Genomic DNA, 17,156 nt, shown 5'->3' on the forward strand with positions numbered 1-17,156 from the left:
TAGCTTAATGAAGTCAGACTTCATGATGAGACTTCAGATGAGTTTTGAGACATGACTTGAAGAGTAAGAAATCATTGTTGTGGATGTCAGGTGGTAGGGAGTTCCAAATTCGGAGGGCAGAACAGCTAAAGGCTCTAAGATCCCATAGTAGTCAGGTGGGTGGATGGAACATTAAGATAAATGGAAGAAGAAGACCTGAGAGTGTGAGAGGGTCTGTTAATATGCAGGAGTTCAGAGAGATATGGAGGAGTGAGATTATGAATTAAAGGGCAAGAGTGATGTGATTAAAGAAGGGCATTCTACTTATAATATGAGAAGCAGAGTTCTGAACAAGCTGTGATTTATGGAGGGACTTAAATAGAGACCAATAAGTAGGAAATTGCAATAATCTATGCAGGAAGTGACCAGATTGTGAATGAGAACAGCAGTGCTATTGGGTGTGAGAAATGGATGAAGCTGATTAATCTTACATAGATGGAAATATGCTGACCAAGCAGAGTTAATGATGTTGACTTGGAAAGATTGTGTGCTGTTGAGGATGACACCTCTTTACCCAAGGGGAGGGAAAGACTATGGAATTATCAATATTAATTGAAAACAGTTAAGTTTTCTGTGGATTTTATGCCAATAACAAAAACAATCTATCTAGTTACATAAAATAAATATTATTAAGAGAGCTCTAACATATTGTCAAGGAGGATTTTGGGAAAATGGTATCAAAGGCCACACTCAGATTGAGGAGGCGGAAGATAGTTATGAGACCAGACTCAGCTGCCATGAGTAGATCATTTGTGATTTTTACCAAGGCAGTTTCAGTGCTTGGTAAACCAGAAACCAGACTGAAATTGAGGTCAGAGAGTTAGGTATAGACCTGCAAAGCAACTGTTTTTTCAGGGATTTTAAATAGAAAAGGAAGGTTGGAGATGGGCTGAAGGTTACTGAAGTTACTGGGGTCTGCACCAGGTTTCTTAAGTATGGGGGTTAAGGGGGTTATTACTGCTGTTTTGAAAGATGAGGGGACAATACCAGAAGTAAGAGAAGACTGTAGGAAATCAGTTATTAAAGAGGACAGGGTAGACAAGCTTTAACCAGAACAGCTAGAGGGCTTGGCTTTTGGAATAAGGTTAGTTATTTTAGTGACAGAGGGAAGTTTTAAGTTTGAGAAAGAACACATGGTCTTCTCAGCTGGGCTCAAGATGATGGTAACAGAGAGATCCATGGGGTTCAAAAATGATAAAGAGAGAGCTCTCTGACTTGTTCAGCCCTTTTATACTTCAATCTTACACCATCCAGACCCACCCCATTGCCATCCCATCTAGACTTTTGATGAATCACAGTAATTATGGGGCAGTTCTCAATATTTTATATTACCATCCATCCTGCTGTATTGGCCTCTAGGGGCAGCATTGTCCATGTATCATGTCTATGTATCCTGGCCAATCTTCAATGCCTTTGAGCTCTGCCCTTCATCAATCATCCTGCCAGTCATGGCCCTCTTTGAAGCACACTTGCATAGCGTTATCACACCAGATGGATATGAGCCAAGCTTTTGTCCCGCCGTTGCTTCTTTCAGATGAATAATCTCATATGCTACTAAGTTTTGATGTGCAACTTGTTACATTCCAGACAGCCCCAAGAAAGTGAAGGCTTGGTTGTATCAACCAGAAATATAATATATATAATATCAAATCATGTCCCCTTCCAACAGGCACTGATAAGTGTCACTGATGGGCACTGATATGTGACACTGAAGGGCACTAATGTGTGGCACTGATAGGTGGCACTGGTTGGCACTGATAGACACTATTAGGTGGCACTGATAGGCAGTACTGATGATGAGGTACTGATTGGCAGCACTGATCAGCACTGATAGGTGGCACTGGTGGACACTGATAAGCAGCACTGATTTGTACTAGTAGGTGGCACTGGTGGGCACAAATGAGTCATCAGTGGCTCTCCGTGTTCGGGACCGATGTATCTCTGACAAAAGTTGGTAAACTTTTTTTATCTCCTCAAGCTGATTACCGGCTTTGTTTACATCACGTGATCAGATGTCATTGCTGACAGCTGATCACATGATAAGGGGTCAGGATCAGCAAAATATCAAACTTATGACCAGGCAAGATATTCAGGATGAGAAGACCCTTTCTCATAAGGGAAGGTATGTTAAGCAGACTGAAGTTAACAATGCTGTGCTGGTCTTTGAAAGGGACATTAGCCGAAATAGGTAGTCTAGTCAAAACACCGTGGTCAACTCTACATGTGGGATTTCCTGAAGGACTATGAGCTGATGAAGGTGGCGTGAATGAGGTTGCAGTTGTCGATGTGGAAGCTCCGTTGGGATCCACGGTGGATGTATATCTGATGGGCTGGACAAGCAAAGTCACGGTGTAGATACAATGTCAGGGGTGGGCTGAACAGGTGGGACTGTAGATGCAGGAGCTCAACAGCTATGCCTTGGAGTATCGCTGTTCATGGTTTGAATATAAAGCATAGGATAGTCCAGGCAAGCATGTACCACATGAGCAACTTGTAGGGGTTCACATTGCTGTCAGCAAAATCCAGAGCTGATGAAACACACACTGCAGAGACACAGGCTAGACTGTGAGATGAGACACGCACTTCAGAGATGGACTGGACTATAAGGCCTGTAGCTGGGTGTGAGGCACACACTACAGAGACACAGGCTGGACACTGAGGCCTATAGCTGGAGGTGAGGTACACACTGCAGAGACACGGATTGGACTGTGAGGCATGAGCAGGAGGTGAGATGCACACTTAAGAGGCACAGACTGGAGTGTGAGGCCTGTAGCTTGGGTGATGCCCACACTTCAGAGGCACAGACTGGACTGTGAGGCCTGTAGCTGGAAGTGAAGCTCACACTGCAGAGACACAGGCGGAACTGTGCCCCTCCCCTTTCTCCTGCCTATACTGTCTACCTTGTGTAAAAAAAATCTGTATACTTATATATTTTTTAGTCTTCTCTGCAGTCATGACCCTGCAGCTCTGGCTTCCCTGTATCATGGAACTATCAACAACAGATGGAAATTCTGGAAGCCACAAAATCGCCCATATATTTCCCTAGGCCCAGCCATTGTTTTCTCTCCCTCCTCCTCCCTGTAGCCACTGCTTACTGACACAGGGGAGCTGGAGCTTCAGGTTCACAAGGAAATGACTTTCCCATAAGAAGACACAAACCAGAAAAAATAAACTGATGGGGTTTTCACCCTTTCTACTCTATCCAATTTTTTTTTTTATATATAGCTATACTTAAACTTTAATCTTGAGAAAATATGCAATGATATTCCTGTGTTTTTATTTTGGCATTAATACCTTTTGTGTTATCCAGGTTTATATATTTCAGAAAGCATTTATGTCTCACTGTTTTTATTTAAAACCTTTGAATGATATTTTTTTGATAATTTTTATGTTTGTGTTTCAGGGAAAGAAAGTCCAAACTCCAAATGCTGTTATTCTGAGAGTGGTGGTGTAACCAAACTTGGAAATCAAACAAATAGCAGATACCCCAAAACACCCTGCCATTTGGATCTCTACTCCGAAGGTAGGAAATAACAAATATTTCATCTGTTATAAAGTCAGTAAATAATAAGCTCCTTTTTTAAGGAAAACATGTATTTTTATAGTTTTTGAGATTAATGTACAGTATATAATAATGTTGACCATAAAACTAAAAGCAATGAACGATATTTTATGATGTTGTTAATATTATGTGTATTGGTGAGATTTCTAATCAACTCTTGCCCTAGTCACCATTTTAACAAAGACAGGAAGTGACACAGAGGATGAAAAAAGTCTAATCAATGCCAAATTAGACTTCAGTTTCCTCTTAAATAGCTCTGTTGCTATTCAAATCCTTTGGTTTCCAGGGTAACACTGCAAAGAGTGGCTCAAAATCACTAAAGTGGCTTGAAGCCATTCCTTTACTGGGGTCATAAACCTGCTTTCATTATTTAACGGTTCAGAGTCAGAATCTCAGTGACCATTAAAAGCTTTTGCATTCAGCCATTGAATTGTGGAAATGGAAACTACACTCACTTTCCCAACAGTGATGCTTTATTAACGAGCTCCCTCCTCTGCTACTGACATCTTAGTCTGGTCTTCTTCCAGGTATGGGATCTTCAGCCATCTTTATTTGCCATGCCAGGATAACTTATGGACAGGTCAGGTTATTGTTTGTCCCAGCAGTACTAAAAAGTTTACACTGACGTGTACATTATATAGAAGATTGCTGACATGCAAGTAAGGATTGTGAGACATGGGTTTGATTTACCAAAGGCAAATTGAATTTTACGCTAACTTAGCGAATGTACAAATTTACTTTTCAGAGAATACCCAACACATACATATTTTATTGGACATATTTGAATGATAGAAGTCAGCACAGACCTTCACAGACCTTCACCTTATTACCGAAGTTAAATTCCCCATTAAAGAGAAAATGACCTTGTGAAGTGAACAGCCTGTTTGACTTTAGTAAATCTACCCAATAATATATCTCATCTGCAATAAAAGTCCCACCTGACAACTGAAAGCACCGTATACAGCCTTAGCCTAGAATCATTTATACCTGCAAAAGCCAAATGCTAGTACTTTCTAGTATTGATGGAAGCCAGCCTGTCCCCATCCCAACTCACCAAGGGGACAGATCTATAAGGGTTAAAATGGCTATGGGGCTCCAACACTATAGAAATGTCAGAGCTTACCTTAAGTAGCATTAAGTATCAAGTGGCCAGCATTCAGCCATAGTGCATGTGAATGATAGCTCCTCTGTCAAATAGGGGGCCCACCCTTTATACCTGTTAGCAGCACTTTTTTTATTTATAGTGACATTTTAGGATTAGTGTACTTTTAAGATTAGGAATCAGGACACCTAAATACATACTGTACATATTAAATACAGGGGAAGGTTTCTGAGATAGACATTGATTTGTATTTATGAAAAAGGTGTACTCCATAAGATTTATATTTTGAGCCATACGTGTAATGCACTTTGATATCCTCGTTATTCCAAATGTGTTTTTGGTCTTTTAACCATTGGGATAACATAATTCACAAATTTTGCTATATATTTACAAACACACATAATAAACAATGTAATAAAAAAACTATTATTAAATATATTAATTACTACTAATTATTAAATACCAATTAATAATAATTAGTAGTATAACAGTTATAATTACATAGTTACATAGTTAGTCAGGTTGAAAAAAATCCAGTTAAAGTGGTTGTAAACCTCAGACATGAAATATATTCAACTTATATCCCTCTTTAGTGTGTACATGTCTCAATTAAGAGTATGAAAGGGTCATTTTAGTCTGTTGCTTTATTCCTCTGCTATCAGCATGAATCACTTCCGACAAGTTTTACCGACACCTAGAGAGAAAAAAATTGACAGGGAAGGGGACTCCAGCTGATCAACAGCCTCAGCTCTGTTCTTGTGTGCTGTATGAAGGGGAGGTGGTTGTCATTCCCTCCAATTAGATGGGTTCTCCTTACCCATGCGATCTGATTCCTGTCCAAATCCACAGTTGGATCACAGTCGGATCACTGTAATTTGTGAACTGTACTGGGGGTGCCATTACCATTGTATTGACACCCGCAGCAGTTTGCAGAAGGCAATGTGAACTGTTTGTGGGAGAAATGCAATGCGGGAACCGACACAGGAATTACACTGGTTACCGCATTACTACATTGTGAACCCAGGCTAAAGAGAAAATGGCTTTTTTTAGTTTGCAGTAAAGTTAGTTTTTTTCAAAAAGGAAAGAGGGCGCCCAAAGGACAAGCTGAGCTAGCTGCACACCCCGTAACAAACATGGAAGAAAAAAAAAAGAAGGTCCACGTGGGGTTTTTAGGCAGCAATGAGGATGCAAAAGAGTCATACAAAATTATTACTTGGTTTTATTGGTCAAAAAAAGTAGTCATACCATATACAATACATGCAGGAATTAAAATGTGAGCTCTGGTGTACAGCAGACAATAGATCCTTCTGTGGTAAAGATACAAGGTACAGAGTACAAATATAATGCATGCATTCATTCTAAAAGATTAAAAAAGTATTCAAATCAATATCCATTTTGTAATTTCAATAACCATCTGGCATGCTTGATACCCCAATGCATTTCAGCCTTGAACGATTTATAGCCTTCTTCGGGGGGGATTTTTTATTTTATCTCCGCATTTCAGAGGAGTCCTTTCCACATAAACCAGAGTCTTTTATTCTAAAAGTCCCAAACAAGCTTCCTCCCCAACGGTGATTCCAGGAATTTACGTCCACCCACACCTACCCACCTGGGTGGGGGCAGGGGAGGACCAGCCAGAGAGCCCACCAGCCTACAAGTGGTGACAGTGTTAGAGAGTCCACCCACAGCAGCAGAGTGTCCACTATTGGGGGAGCAAGGCACCTGATATTGTAACTAGCTGTGCTGGCAGACAAGACCCATAAGAGATGCAGGTAACCTCTATGGTGAATATCTGTCCAGTTTAGTGGTCTGCTCACATCAGGGATCAACTGTAGTTACACAGCTAGTTACAATATCAGGTTCCCCTGAAGAAGGCCATAACTCGTCCAAGGCTGAAATGCATTGGGGTATTAAGCATGCCAGATTATTGAAATTACAAAATGGATATTGATTTGATTACTTTTTTACTCTTTTAGAATGAATGTATGCATTATATTTGTACTCAGCACCTTTTATCTTTACCACAGTAGGATCTATTGTCTGCTGTACACCAGAGCTCACATTTTAATTCCTGCATGTATTGTATATGGTATGACTAGTTTTTTTGACCAATAAAACCAAGTAATAATTTTTTATGAATCTTTTGCATCCTTATTGCTGCCTAAAAACCCCACGGGGAACTTCATTATTTTTTTTTCTTCCACAGTAAAGTTAGTTTAAACCAACACGTCAAAAAAGCTGAAATGAAGCACCAATGCTGTTTTTAAGCTCCTCCGTTATGCTGCAGCTTGATATTTTAGAGACTGTCGGCAGGAAAAATACAGAGGACAATAAAAAATAAATGATAGTAGATTACAGCAAACAGGAGATGCTTTCATTCAGCCAACCTTGATAAACCCACTAACCTTAGCTACTTAAAACCCCTTTCACACTGAAGCATTTTTAAGGCGCATTTCGGCTAAAAATAGCACCTGTAAAGTGCCTGAAAAACACCTCCCCTCATGTATGGTATCATAGTAACATGTATGATCACGATCTTTATAAATGTATAGCTGTATTTTAGGTGCAAGAAATTGAAAACAAAAAGAAAATGTAGATTTAGATTTTAATTTCATTACATAATTTTTTAAATGCGTGGATTGTTTGGAAAATTCAGATTATTCCAGTGAAAGATTGTTGAAAAGATCATATGTCCTGATATGATTTAATTATGAATTTAGCTTTAGACGAATAATTATTTGTGGTTGAACAGACCAGTCAATCATACCACAAAATTATAGATTTTATAGTAGAAGTAGATTTATTTGTGTGATGCCTATAGGTGGCAATAAGGCAACAAGAATAATAACAGTGCACTGCGTCCCAGAAGTATATAGAGTTTTGTATAATTTTTGAAAGAATGGACTTTGAAGGCACATGTATAAATTATTTTACCAAAATAAATTTATTAATATACACATACATAGTGGTAAAAATGGTACATGTATAGAGTCAACAAAACGTTAGACTACTAGTGGTTCCCCATAGCATACAAACTGAAATTGTTTTCTGTGTGACAATACTGAGAGTAAATCTACATAGGGTATCCACTTGATTGGGTTTCCACTTCTCCGTTTAAAAACAATTCTGCTCTACATGTTTCGCAAGTAATTTCGTTGCTTCTTCAGGAGCTTGAATATTTCTGCATTGTAGGCAACAGACAGCAAGATCCCCACCAAAAAAGATGAAAACAGGGAGGGTAGAAGCCTCCCAACCAGACCCCCAAGACTGTGAAGCAGCAGCAATTAGTGCATAGCTTGTGTGGGGTATAGTTCGCGAGTGTGGGGTATATGTAGTAAATAAGGAACACACTCCACTTGTTTGTTTAAAGTAAATTAGTTTGGCAGGGTATGTATAGAGCCTTACAGAGCTTAATAGCTGCTGCTGAGATTATAAAGCAGAATTTCAAAAATTCGACAAAACTTTATTATAGAAGTCAATGACTTTTGTTATTAAATGCAATCAAATCAATGAAGGCACACCACCAACACTGGTGTGGAATGGAACCATCTTTGGTATCTGACCAGTTAAATCATCTCATCAAATAGTCACTGTGTGTAGAGCCATGATTATGCTTCAATCTGTAAATGAGAATAGAATTTTTTGTAAATTGTGTTATTTATATAAAGATAGTGATAATTTACAGGAGTGAATATGCATGCAGAATGTAATCCCCTGTGATGATTGAGAAGGTGCTATACTTACATCTGTTGAGGAAATTGTAAAACGATTGATTGAAAATTGCAGAAATGTTCTGAAATGGTTAATGGTTCTCATCCAGTGGGCTGTCAGCTTAAAAATATTGTATTTGATGGTGATTATTTTCCTCCATTTTCTTACCCATTCTCCAATTCCTTTTCTATACTTTATGAACAACATCCTTCAATATAGACAGCATCCAGTTGGCTATATACATGGTAATGCATTTAAGCTGAAATGGTGACATGTTAAATCTAAGAAAAATTGTATACAATTACATGTGCACGACTGAAGACAGGTTGACAAATATCATATATACTTGCTGTTATTTTTTTCCAGTTGCGTAAGTTAATGTTGCCTTGTCGCATCAAACATTTTAGTAGGCCCTCCACAATAGTTTTACATAAGAATTTCTGTAGACATTGACGCTTTAGATTGGTGGCTCATCATTATTACAAAAAATGCTTTGTTGTACCTTGCCATTTATGAAAAACATCACTGTTTATTAAGAAGTTCATTTGCACTTTGCATTTTTTTTTTACTAGTTGAGGTTAAGAAAGTAAATTTTATAGTTCAACTCTGTCTTTTCTACTTATACCTCATAAAAAACAAAAACAAAAAAAAACATTATATGCACTTTCATAGATTTACTTTGCAATTTCTCATACTGATTTGTGTGATACTTTTAAACAATTAGATTTTTGGAATGATCATTTGAAGCAGAACAAACAGTAAATTTGTCTGCATCCACTAGATCCCTTTCAATGGCAAAAATAAAGAAGCATGCAGATCAGGGAAGTCAGATAAAAACTAAAAGTCCTTATCAGCATACTTGTTCTGGGTCAACTATTTGAAGTGTTTGAAGTGGTAACTTGCATTTGTAAAACAAGAAGTGAGGGAAAGCAGAAGCAACCTTTGGGTTTCTCCCCAAAAATTTCCTTTTAAGCGACTCTGCCAGTAAGTACCACAACTCAAAAAAGGTGTACCTGGAAAAGAAACAACTGTATACTTTTCACATTGCCTTCACTGCCAGAATACTTTTTCTGGAGCGTTCCCCTACTGAAGCAAGACAGAAAACCAACACTTCTCTCTCTTACTTCCATCATTACAGGAACTAGTAAGCACTGAAGGGAACCCAGAAGATCAATACTTCTAGAAGTGTTGGTTTGTCTTCAAACTTCAGTGGATAATTTCTCCTGAATGGTATTCTGGTGGCATGTTTAGTGGTAAAGGAAAGTATTCACTTTTTTTCTACGTAAACCTTTTATAAATTGTGATATGTTGCAACGAGGTCCCTTTAAGGTGTACCAGTATGCTTATGAAAGAAGTTTTAGGCATTTTCAAGAATGTGAAATTAAACTTTTAATCAACATTGCCATTTTATTATTTGCATCTTTGTTGAAATCTGCTTCCTAGACAGATAGTTTTTCTTTCTAGTTATGCTAACATGCTTTCTAATAGCTCAACCAACCGTGTTTTACTGAAGTCTAACAATTTTAAGATAAATATCATTATAAAAAGGGCTTTTGTATTGACTTCTACAGTTAATTAGTATAAAGAACCATTCTTATGTATCTATAGTGAAGTGACAACTTAAATGAAGCATTTGTCTCTTTAAACTTAAACGACTTCAAAAACGAAGCTTCTAACCTTTTTAAATTACAATCTGAGGACTGGTGAATGAATCAATTCATTTCTTTGAAGAGCCGTTTAAGAATCCCATTTTAGTTTCCTCAAAGGCATGCACTTGCTCTTTGTCCAACTCCAAATCGAAAACTGCTTGACGGACTGCCCTATGGCTTTCTATCAATTTGTATAACTATTCTGCTCAGACTCTCATGCCTTGTAAAAGTTGAGGCAGACCTTAAAGTTGGGAAAGAGTTAATTTCTGTAAAAAAAAAGATAATTAGTGATGTTTTAATTTGTTATGTTCTCCATAATAGTTAATGCTTCCCCTTCATCAAGAAATAAAAGTTTGGGGTCTAAGTGGAACATCGGGCAAACAGCTAAATACACAGATTACATACATACTGTATATAGAACATGTTTTACCTGTCAAAGGTTTTGTATTGTTGCTCATTCATTTCTGAGATGTACACTGTAAAGCCAGACAGCAAAGGAAACTTGAAGACCTGACTTTTCTACTACAACTAAATGTTGTCCGTCCTCTGGCATACAACTGGACTGTGAAAGAAATTTAGAAAACTGACGGGCCATTTTTCTTTCACCCTGCTCTCTTTTGTAACCATTGTAACTGGTATTTATATAACACTGCTTTGATCACAATTAGGCAGAAATTGTTGTCAAAGAGTTTTTTTTCTTATTATGCTCTATCACAGTGGTTCTTAACCCTGTCCTCAAGTACTCCCAACAGCTCATGTTTTGGGAATTTCTCTTATATAAAATAGCTGTCCAAAATACAAAGCCATTGACTCTGATTTAAAGCACTTGTGCACGATAAAGGAAATCCTGCAAACATGGCCTGTTGGGGGTACTTGAGGACGGGGTTGAGAACCACTGCTCTCTGCTGTCTTATCCAAGAGCACAGCACAAACAGGAACATGTAAAAAGGAATTTATTTAGCAATTATTAAACTATGCTATGACACACAACTTTACTGGTTTGATAAAAAGGGTTTTCCCTGCAAAAAAAAATTGGCGTAGCAATGGAGGCTACATTTTCCCCCAGGCATAGCAAATCTTTTTATGTCAACATGGAAGCTGTAATTTTTTTTTTTTTTTACATCAAAAGCGTTTATTGAAAAGAAAACATAAACATGTTGTACTTCAGCTCAGCTGAGATCTGACATTGCAAAAAAGTATCTATAATTATACAAACATTATACCACATCACCGCTGTATATTCATATGACAAAATAAAGCATTATATATCATATAGGGTATTTAAGCTCAATATGGTTTGGGGTATTTGGGAAGGTGTCATCATCAGGTGTGCCTACACATGGCCATATAAAACCCCTCAACTTTGCTAAAGAGAAGTTAGTAAACCCTCTTCAAACCAGAATCACTATCTGGTATACATTCATCTAGTTATAAGGCTCTAATTCGATGGTAAGAAAAGCTAAAGGTGGTCATCACCCATATATACCGAGCTGATATGACAGTATTATTCTCAATTGGAATTTGAAAATAAACAGAAAAAGGATTGTAAAACAGGAGTAAAAGAGAAAAAAGAACCTAAGTAACAGGTGTTAGGTAGAATTAGGTCCTCTGACTAGGCAGAATAATGTTGCATATGTCTCTCTGAATGGCAGCGTATTTTTGGGAGTACCGGAACGCTATCCATGGAGACCACGTAGTATGAAATTTTTCCACAGATTCGTTGGCCTGGGCCACCGTTTCTTCCATTGAGTGCGTGTCTGCCACTCTGTTCAAGCAGTCAGCTAGCGTGGGGATTCTGGAGGACCGCCAGTACACCGGCACCAACGCTTTGGCTGCATTAATGAGATGCTTGAGCAGTGAATGTTTGTACCTCTACAGGGGAATATCATTTATGTGCAAGAGACAACAAGCCACATCTAATGTGGTTGGGGTATCTGTGATGTGTACAATTAAATTTCTCACCTCATCCCAAAAGGGCGTCAGTTTCGCACAACTCCACCAGATATGCGTCAGAGTACCCACATCTCCTTGGCATCTCCAGCACACCTCTGGGACCTGCGGAAACCATCTATGTATTTTGTCAGGTGTGTGATACCAGTTGGTCAATAGCTTGTAGCATGTCTCTTGTGTTTTTGTACTTATAGAGCACTTATGGGCCAGTGTGCAGGCGGTCCTCCATTGTGAATCTGTAATGTCCCTCCGCAGTCCAAGAGACCACTTCACTCTGGATCTGTCAGCAACATGTCTTGTTAGCTTTTGCAGCCAACTATAGGCCACTGAGGTTGCCCTCTGTAGTTTCTCACCAGACGCACAGATCATCTCCAAGTCAGTCATTGGTCTACTAAAGTGTTGTTTATGTGTTGTGGAGGTAACAAAGCTTCTAGTTTGGAAGTATACCCACATGGGGAATGAAGGTTCCTCCCATTCCCTCCTAAGAGTCTCCAAATCTTTCATTTTGCCCCGGTCTAAACAGTCTTTCACCACTCTTGAGGTAGTCTCATTTTTCTTATTAAAGAGAGCATTTCCCATACCTGGGGTAAATTCAGGATTGTCCCTAAGCGGTGTCAAAGGACTTAGAGGGGAGGTCACAGCAAATCGTTTCGTGTTAGCATGCAGTATAGTCAGCGTCGTTTCTGTCAGGGGATTTAGACTGAGCGTTTCTCTGAGTCCGCTCATGGTAGTCCAAGGCGAAAAGCGCAGTCTATTTTCAAGAAGCATTCCCTCCAATCTCACCCAGTCTTTATCCGCCTCATGACAATGCCAGTCAATTATTCTAGTGATGTGGGCTGCCAGCTGGAATTTCTTAAAGTCCGGCAGCCCCATCCCACCCTGCTCTTTAGGTTTCGTGAGTAAAGCAAATTTGATCCTTGCTCTCCCTTTATGCCAAAGGAATCGCATGGCCAGGGAGTTTAGTTTAAGGAAGAAGCTTCTAGGAATGTGGACTGGTAGAGCTCTAAACAGGTAAAGCAACCTTGGTAAAACAGACATTTTCAGGATTGCTGCCCGGCCAAACCAGGAGAACCACCCCACATCCCAGGATCTCAAGTCTTCTTCAATGGTTTTCAGGAGCGGGGTAAAATTGAGTGCAAACATTTTTTTGGTATCCGGGGTGACCCGAACTCCCAAATAGTTAAGAGCCACATCCTCCCATTGGAAGGGACAATTAAGTTTAGTTCTATTAAGTTCCTCTTGGGTCAGATCCACATTTAAGGCTACCGACTTAGAGTAGTTTATTTTTAAGTTTGAAATATAGCCAAATTTAGCAAATGCTTCCATTAAATTGGGAATTGTCATATGTGGGTCTGTCAAAAAGAACATTAGGTCGTCGGCGTAAGCTGCAACCTTGAACTCCCTGTCTCGTATCTTAAATCCTCTGATCGAGTTATCGTTATTGATCGCTCTGATAAACGGCTCAAGGGACAAAATAAACAGGAGGGGTGACAAAGGGCAACCTTGTCGGGTTCCGTTTGCAATGATCACGGGTTTCGACAAGGAGCCGTTGGTTCTCACCCTGGCTGTGGGGTTTTGATAAATTGCTGAAATCCAGGACATCATCCGATCCTTCAATCCCACCTGTTCACACGTGGCCAACATATAATCCCATGCCACCCGATCGAAGGCCTTCTCCGCATCTGTGGACAGGAGAAGGCCTCCGATCTTATCCAACCGTGCTTTCTGCGACAATAATAATGTTTTTATAATGTTATCTTTGGCCTCCCTTCCTGGCATAAAGCCCACCTGTTCTGGGCCAATTATTTCAGACAAAAGTGGGCTCAATCTATTAGCCAAGATCTTGGTCAGGATTTTAAGATCCAGATTTAAAAGGGAAATTGGTCTGTAATTTGTGCACGAAGATGGGTCTTTATTGGGTTTGGGTATCACCGCTATGTGGGCCGACAAAAACTCAGGAGTAACCGCTCTGGGCGAGGACAGGGAGTTCAAGGCTGATTTAAGGGGTTTAGAGAGAATATCCACAAAAGTTTTATAGTAGATGGCCGAGTAACCATCAGGCCCTGGGCTTTTCCCTGTCTTTAAGTCAGTAATAGCTCGTTTAATTTCTTCGTCTGAGATCTCTACATCAAGAGCTAGGGAATCCTGTTCCTCGAGGGCGGGGAGTCCGCTTTCTCTTAAAAAATCACTAATAATTTGGGCTCTATTCCCAACTAGGTTCTTGGGTCTATGTTGTGGGGGTAGGTTGTATAACTTCGTGTAGTATTTGTGAAAGTGGGCCGCGATATCCTCATTTTTCACATCTAAGGTACCCCCCACGTTACGAATGCCGCCGATGACCTGTCCTGAATTGTTTTCTCTCAGAGCTCTGGCTAGCAGTCTGCCTGCTTTATTTCCCCCCTCATAGTAGATTTTTTTTCAAAAAAAAAGTAGACGTTTGGTTTTTGTGTGTAACAAGTCCTGCAGTTGTTTCCTAGTGTTCAGTAAGTCCGTGGCCGTACGTTCACATAATGTGCGTTTGTGTAACGTTTCAAGTCCTGCTATTTTCTCAAGCAAACCTGTCATCTCCTTTTCTTGTGCGCGCTTACGTCTAGCCCCAAGCTTGATCAATACCCCCCTAATAGTACATTTGTGCGCTTCCCAAAGCACTAACGGATCTGTCCCTGGGAGGTCATTAAGCGTGAAATACTCCTTGATGGCCGTCACGATTTGGGGTTCGTCAGAAGGGAAGGGTTCAGTTTCCATGTATTGCTTCCCCGACTCTGTCTGCTGAAATCCATAGATAAGGCAATTGGGGCATGATCAGAAATAGCCTGTGTGCCTATGTGAACTTCGACAATCTCCGCCAGGTCACGTTGAGTCACAAACAAATAATCAATGCGGGAATATTTATTATGTGGGCTCGAATAATATGTATAATCCCTTCCCTCTGGATTCAGTAGGCGCCACGAATCTACCAAATGTAGGGCCTGTAGGAGTTTTTTGATCTTCTTCAGGGTTTGAAATGTGACACATGACCTGCCGGAGGAGGTGTCTACCAGAGGGTCTAGTGGTATGTTAAAATCCCCTCCTAAAATGATACAACCCGTTGCAAAGCCTTGTAGTTCCCTCACCATGTGTCTGCAAAATTGGAGATGACTCGTGTTGGGGAAATAAATGTTGGCCAAGGTGAGAAGTCTGCCCCTGTAGGAACCCTTCAAAAAAACGTATCGACCTTCTGGGTCTGAGAACGTTTCAGTCACCTCAAAAGGAGTGTCCTTGCCCAGGAGTATTGAGACTCCCTTCGTCTTGGACAGGTTATTTGTTGCATGAAAAGCTCTGGTGAAAAATTTGTTGGTCAGTCTGTGCGTCTGGTGAGAAACAAAATGCGTCTCCTGGAGGAAGACACATTGTGGCCTACCTTTCTGTAGTTCTCTGAGCAAAGTTGATCTCTTTTCCGGGATGTTCAGTCCCTTCACGTTGTGCGAAATCACCAAAGGTGCGCGTCCCAGTTTAGCATAAGCCATTCCTTAAACAATGTGAGTCTGTAACACTCAGTAAGTAGTCAGTGGAAACCAATCTATAACAGTATAAAGTACTAGGTTAGTAGACAACAGTGTAAGGTAACAATCCGCACTTAGGCTAATTTACTCCTTGATTATGTAATCTTCAAAAAAAAGTTAATAGTAGAGTAAAGAAAGACAGAGCAAAAGTAGAATAGGGGGGGAGAGGGAAAAGTACGGGGTGAAAGAGAAGGAAAAGAGTTGAAGAGAAGAAAGAGGGGGAGACAGAAAAAGAGAAAAAAAAAAGAGGGGAAAGGGAGTAGGAAAAGAGGGGGGATGGAAGGATGGGTAAGGAAATAGTAGAAAATAGTAAGGAGGGGACAGCGGAAAATAGAGAGCTGTCCCCGACTGGTAAGAGACTTCTTATATAACCCCTGTAGGTTGAGCCCAACCAACAGGGTGGGTAACTAGCCCTTCTGAGGCCGGGAAAGAAGGAAACAGGAAAAAAAATAAAATAATTCCCTCCCGGCCCCGAAAGGCTTGGCAGGGACGTGGGTCAGGCCAGATAGCGTAATCTGCTATCTAAGGATCTGACCAATTTATGCGGCTAATCGCTCACCGAAACAGAAATACTTAGTAAAAAATAAAAAAAAATAAAAAAATATATAATAAAAGAGTGTCCTCCCAGCAAATAACTAGACAATTCAGGTACAGAGTACCAACAGAACAGGAAAATGTCTGTAATAACTACGCTGGGAGTGAGGAGAGAGTCAGCAGCTGGTTATCTAAATGTTGCTGTGAAAGTTTGTCAAAAAAGCTTAACCTTCCACATGAAGTGGAGATATCCAGTGTTCTTTGCAGCCTGTAGCTGTAAGTCACCGTTCTTCTGGGGTTGTAATACCTGTAACAGGGAAACGAATAACCGGGCTCAGTCATTTAAGAGCAAATGGAATGAACTGCTAAAGATTTATGAAACATCTGGGTAATAGAAAAATTCCCCGAGAACAGTGACCTCTCACATGGCACCTAGAGAATCAATCGTGTTCCTCATCTCTGGACCTGGGCAGAATGGGTCTGGAACTAGGAGTCCCCACGGAGTGGTGTGGTCCCTTGTTGTGTCTGGACCTCTTCGTGAGGTGCTTTTCCGGGGTAGAAAGGAGTGAGTCTGGAGGACTCTTGTCGTGCAGCGGCCTCTGAAATTCCTGGTACCAGTCCGGCAGAGGCACCGGGTCTATGTGCAGGGCTTCACAAAATCCTGGAAGGTCATGAGGGGTGCGGAGAGAAATCTGTTTCCCTCCCTGCATGACCACCAACGCGAATGGAAAGCGCCATGAGTACCGGATCTCCTTTTCCCTGAGTACCTCCAGCAGGGGGCGCATAGCTCTTCTGTTGCGCAGTGTTATTTGCGATAGGTCTTGAAATAACATAATGGAGGCGCCATTAAAAATTATGCGATCGTTCCTCCTGGCCCTTCTCATTATGTCCTCCTTGAGGGGAAAACTCTGGAGGCAACATACGATGTCTCTGGGGGGTGCAGAGTCGGGGCCTTTCGCCCTGAGTGCTCTGTGCGCCCGGACAAATTCTATTGCAGTGTCTTCTTGTCTGTCTAACAGACTATTAAAGAGTCTCTGCAGCGCTGGGGCAATTTGTTCTGCTTCTAC

The 17,156-nt window shown here is 40.4% G+C and overlaps 1 protein-coding gene across 3 annotated transcripts in view; it reads left to right on the forward strand.

The window, feature by feature from the left end:
- TENM2 (teneurin transmembrane protein 2) overlaps window positions 1-17,156 on the forward strand; it is a 1,738,186-nt gene that overhangs the window by 274,769 nt on the left and 1,446,261 nt on the right. For all 3 annotated transcript variants that reach the window (XM_077473475.1, XM_077473476.1, XM_077473477.1), the window contains exon 2: window positions 3,443-3,562. In XM_077473475.1, coding sequence (XP_077329601.1) covers window positions 3,443-3,562 — 120 coding nt within the window. The remainder of the gene's footprint in view (window positions 1-3,442; window positions 3,563-17,156) is intronic.

This window comes from Lithobates pipiens, unplaced genomic scaffold (assembly GCF_037356315.1).
Source record: "Lithobates pipiens isolate NorthernLeopardFrog02 unplaced genomic scaffold, aLitPip1_a1.2 Scaffold_8, whole genome shotgun sequence".
Taxonomy (NCBI): Eukaryota; Metazoa; Chordata; class Amphibia; order Anura; family Ranidae; genus Lithobates; species Lithobates pipiens.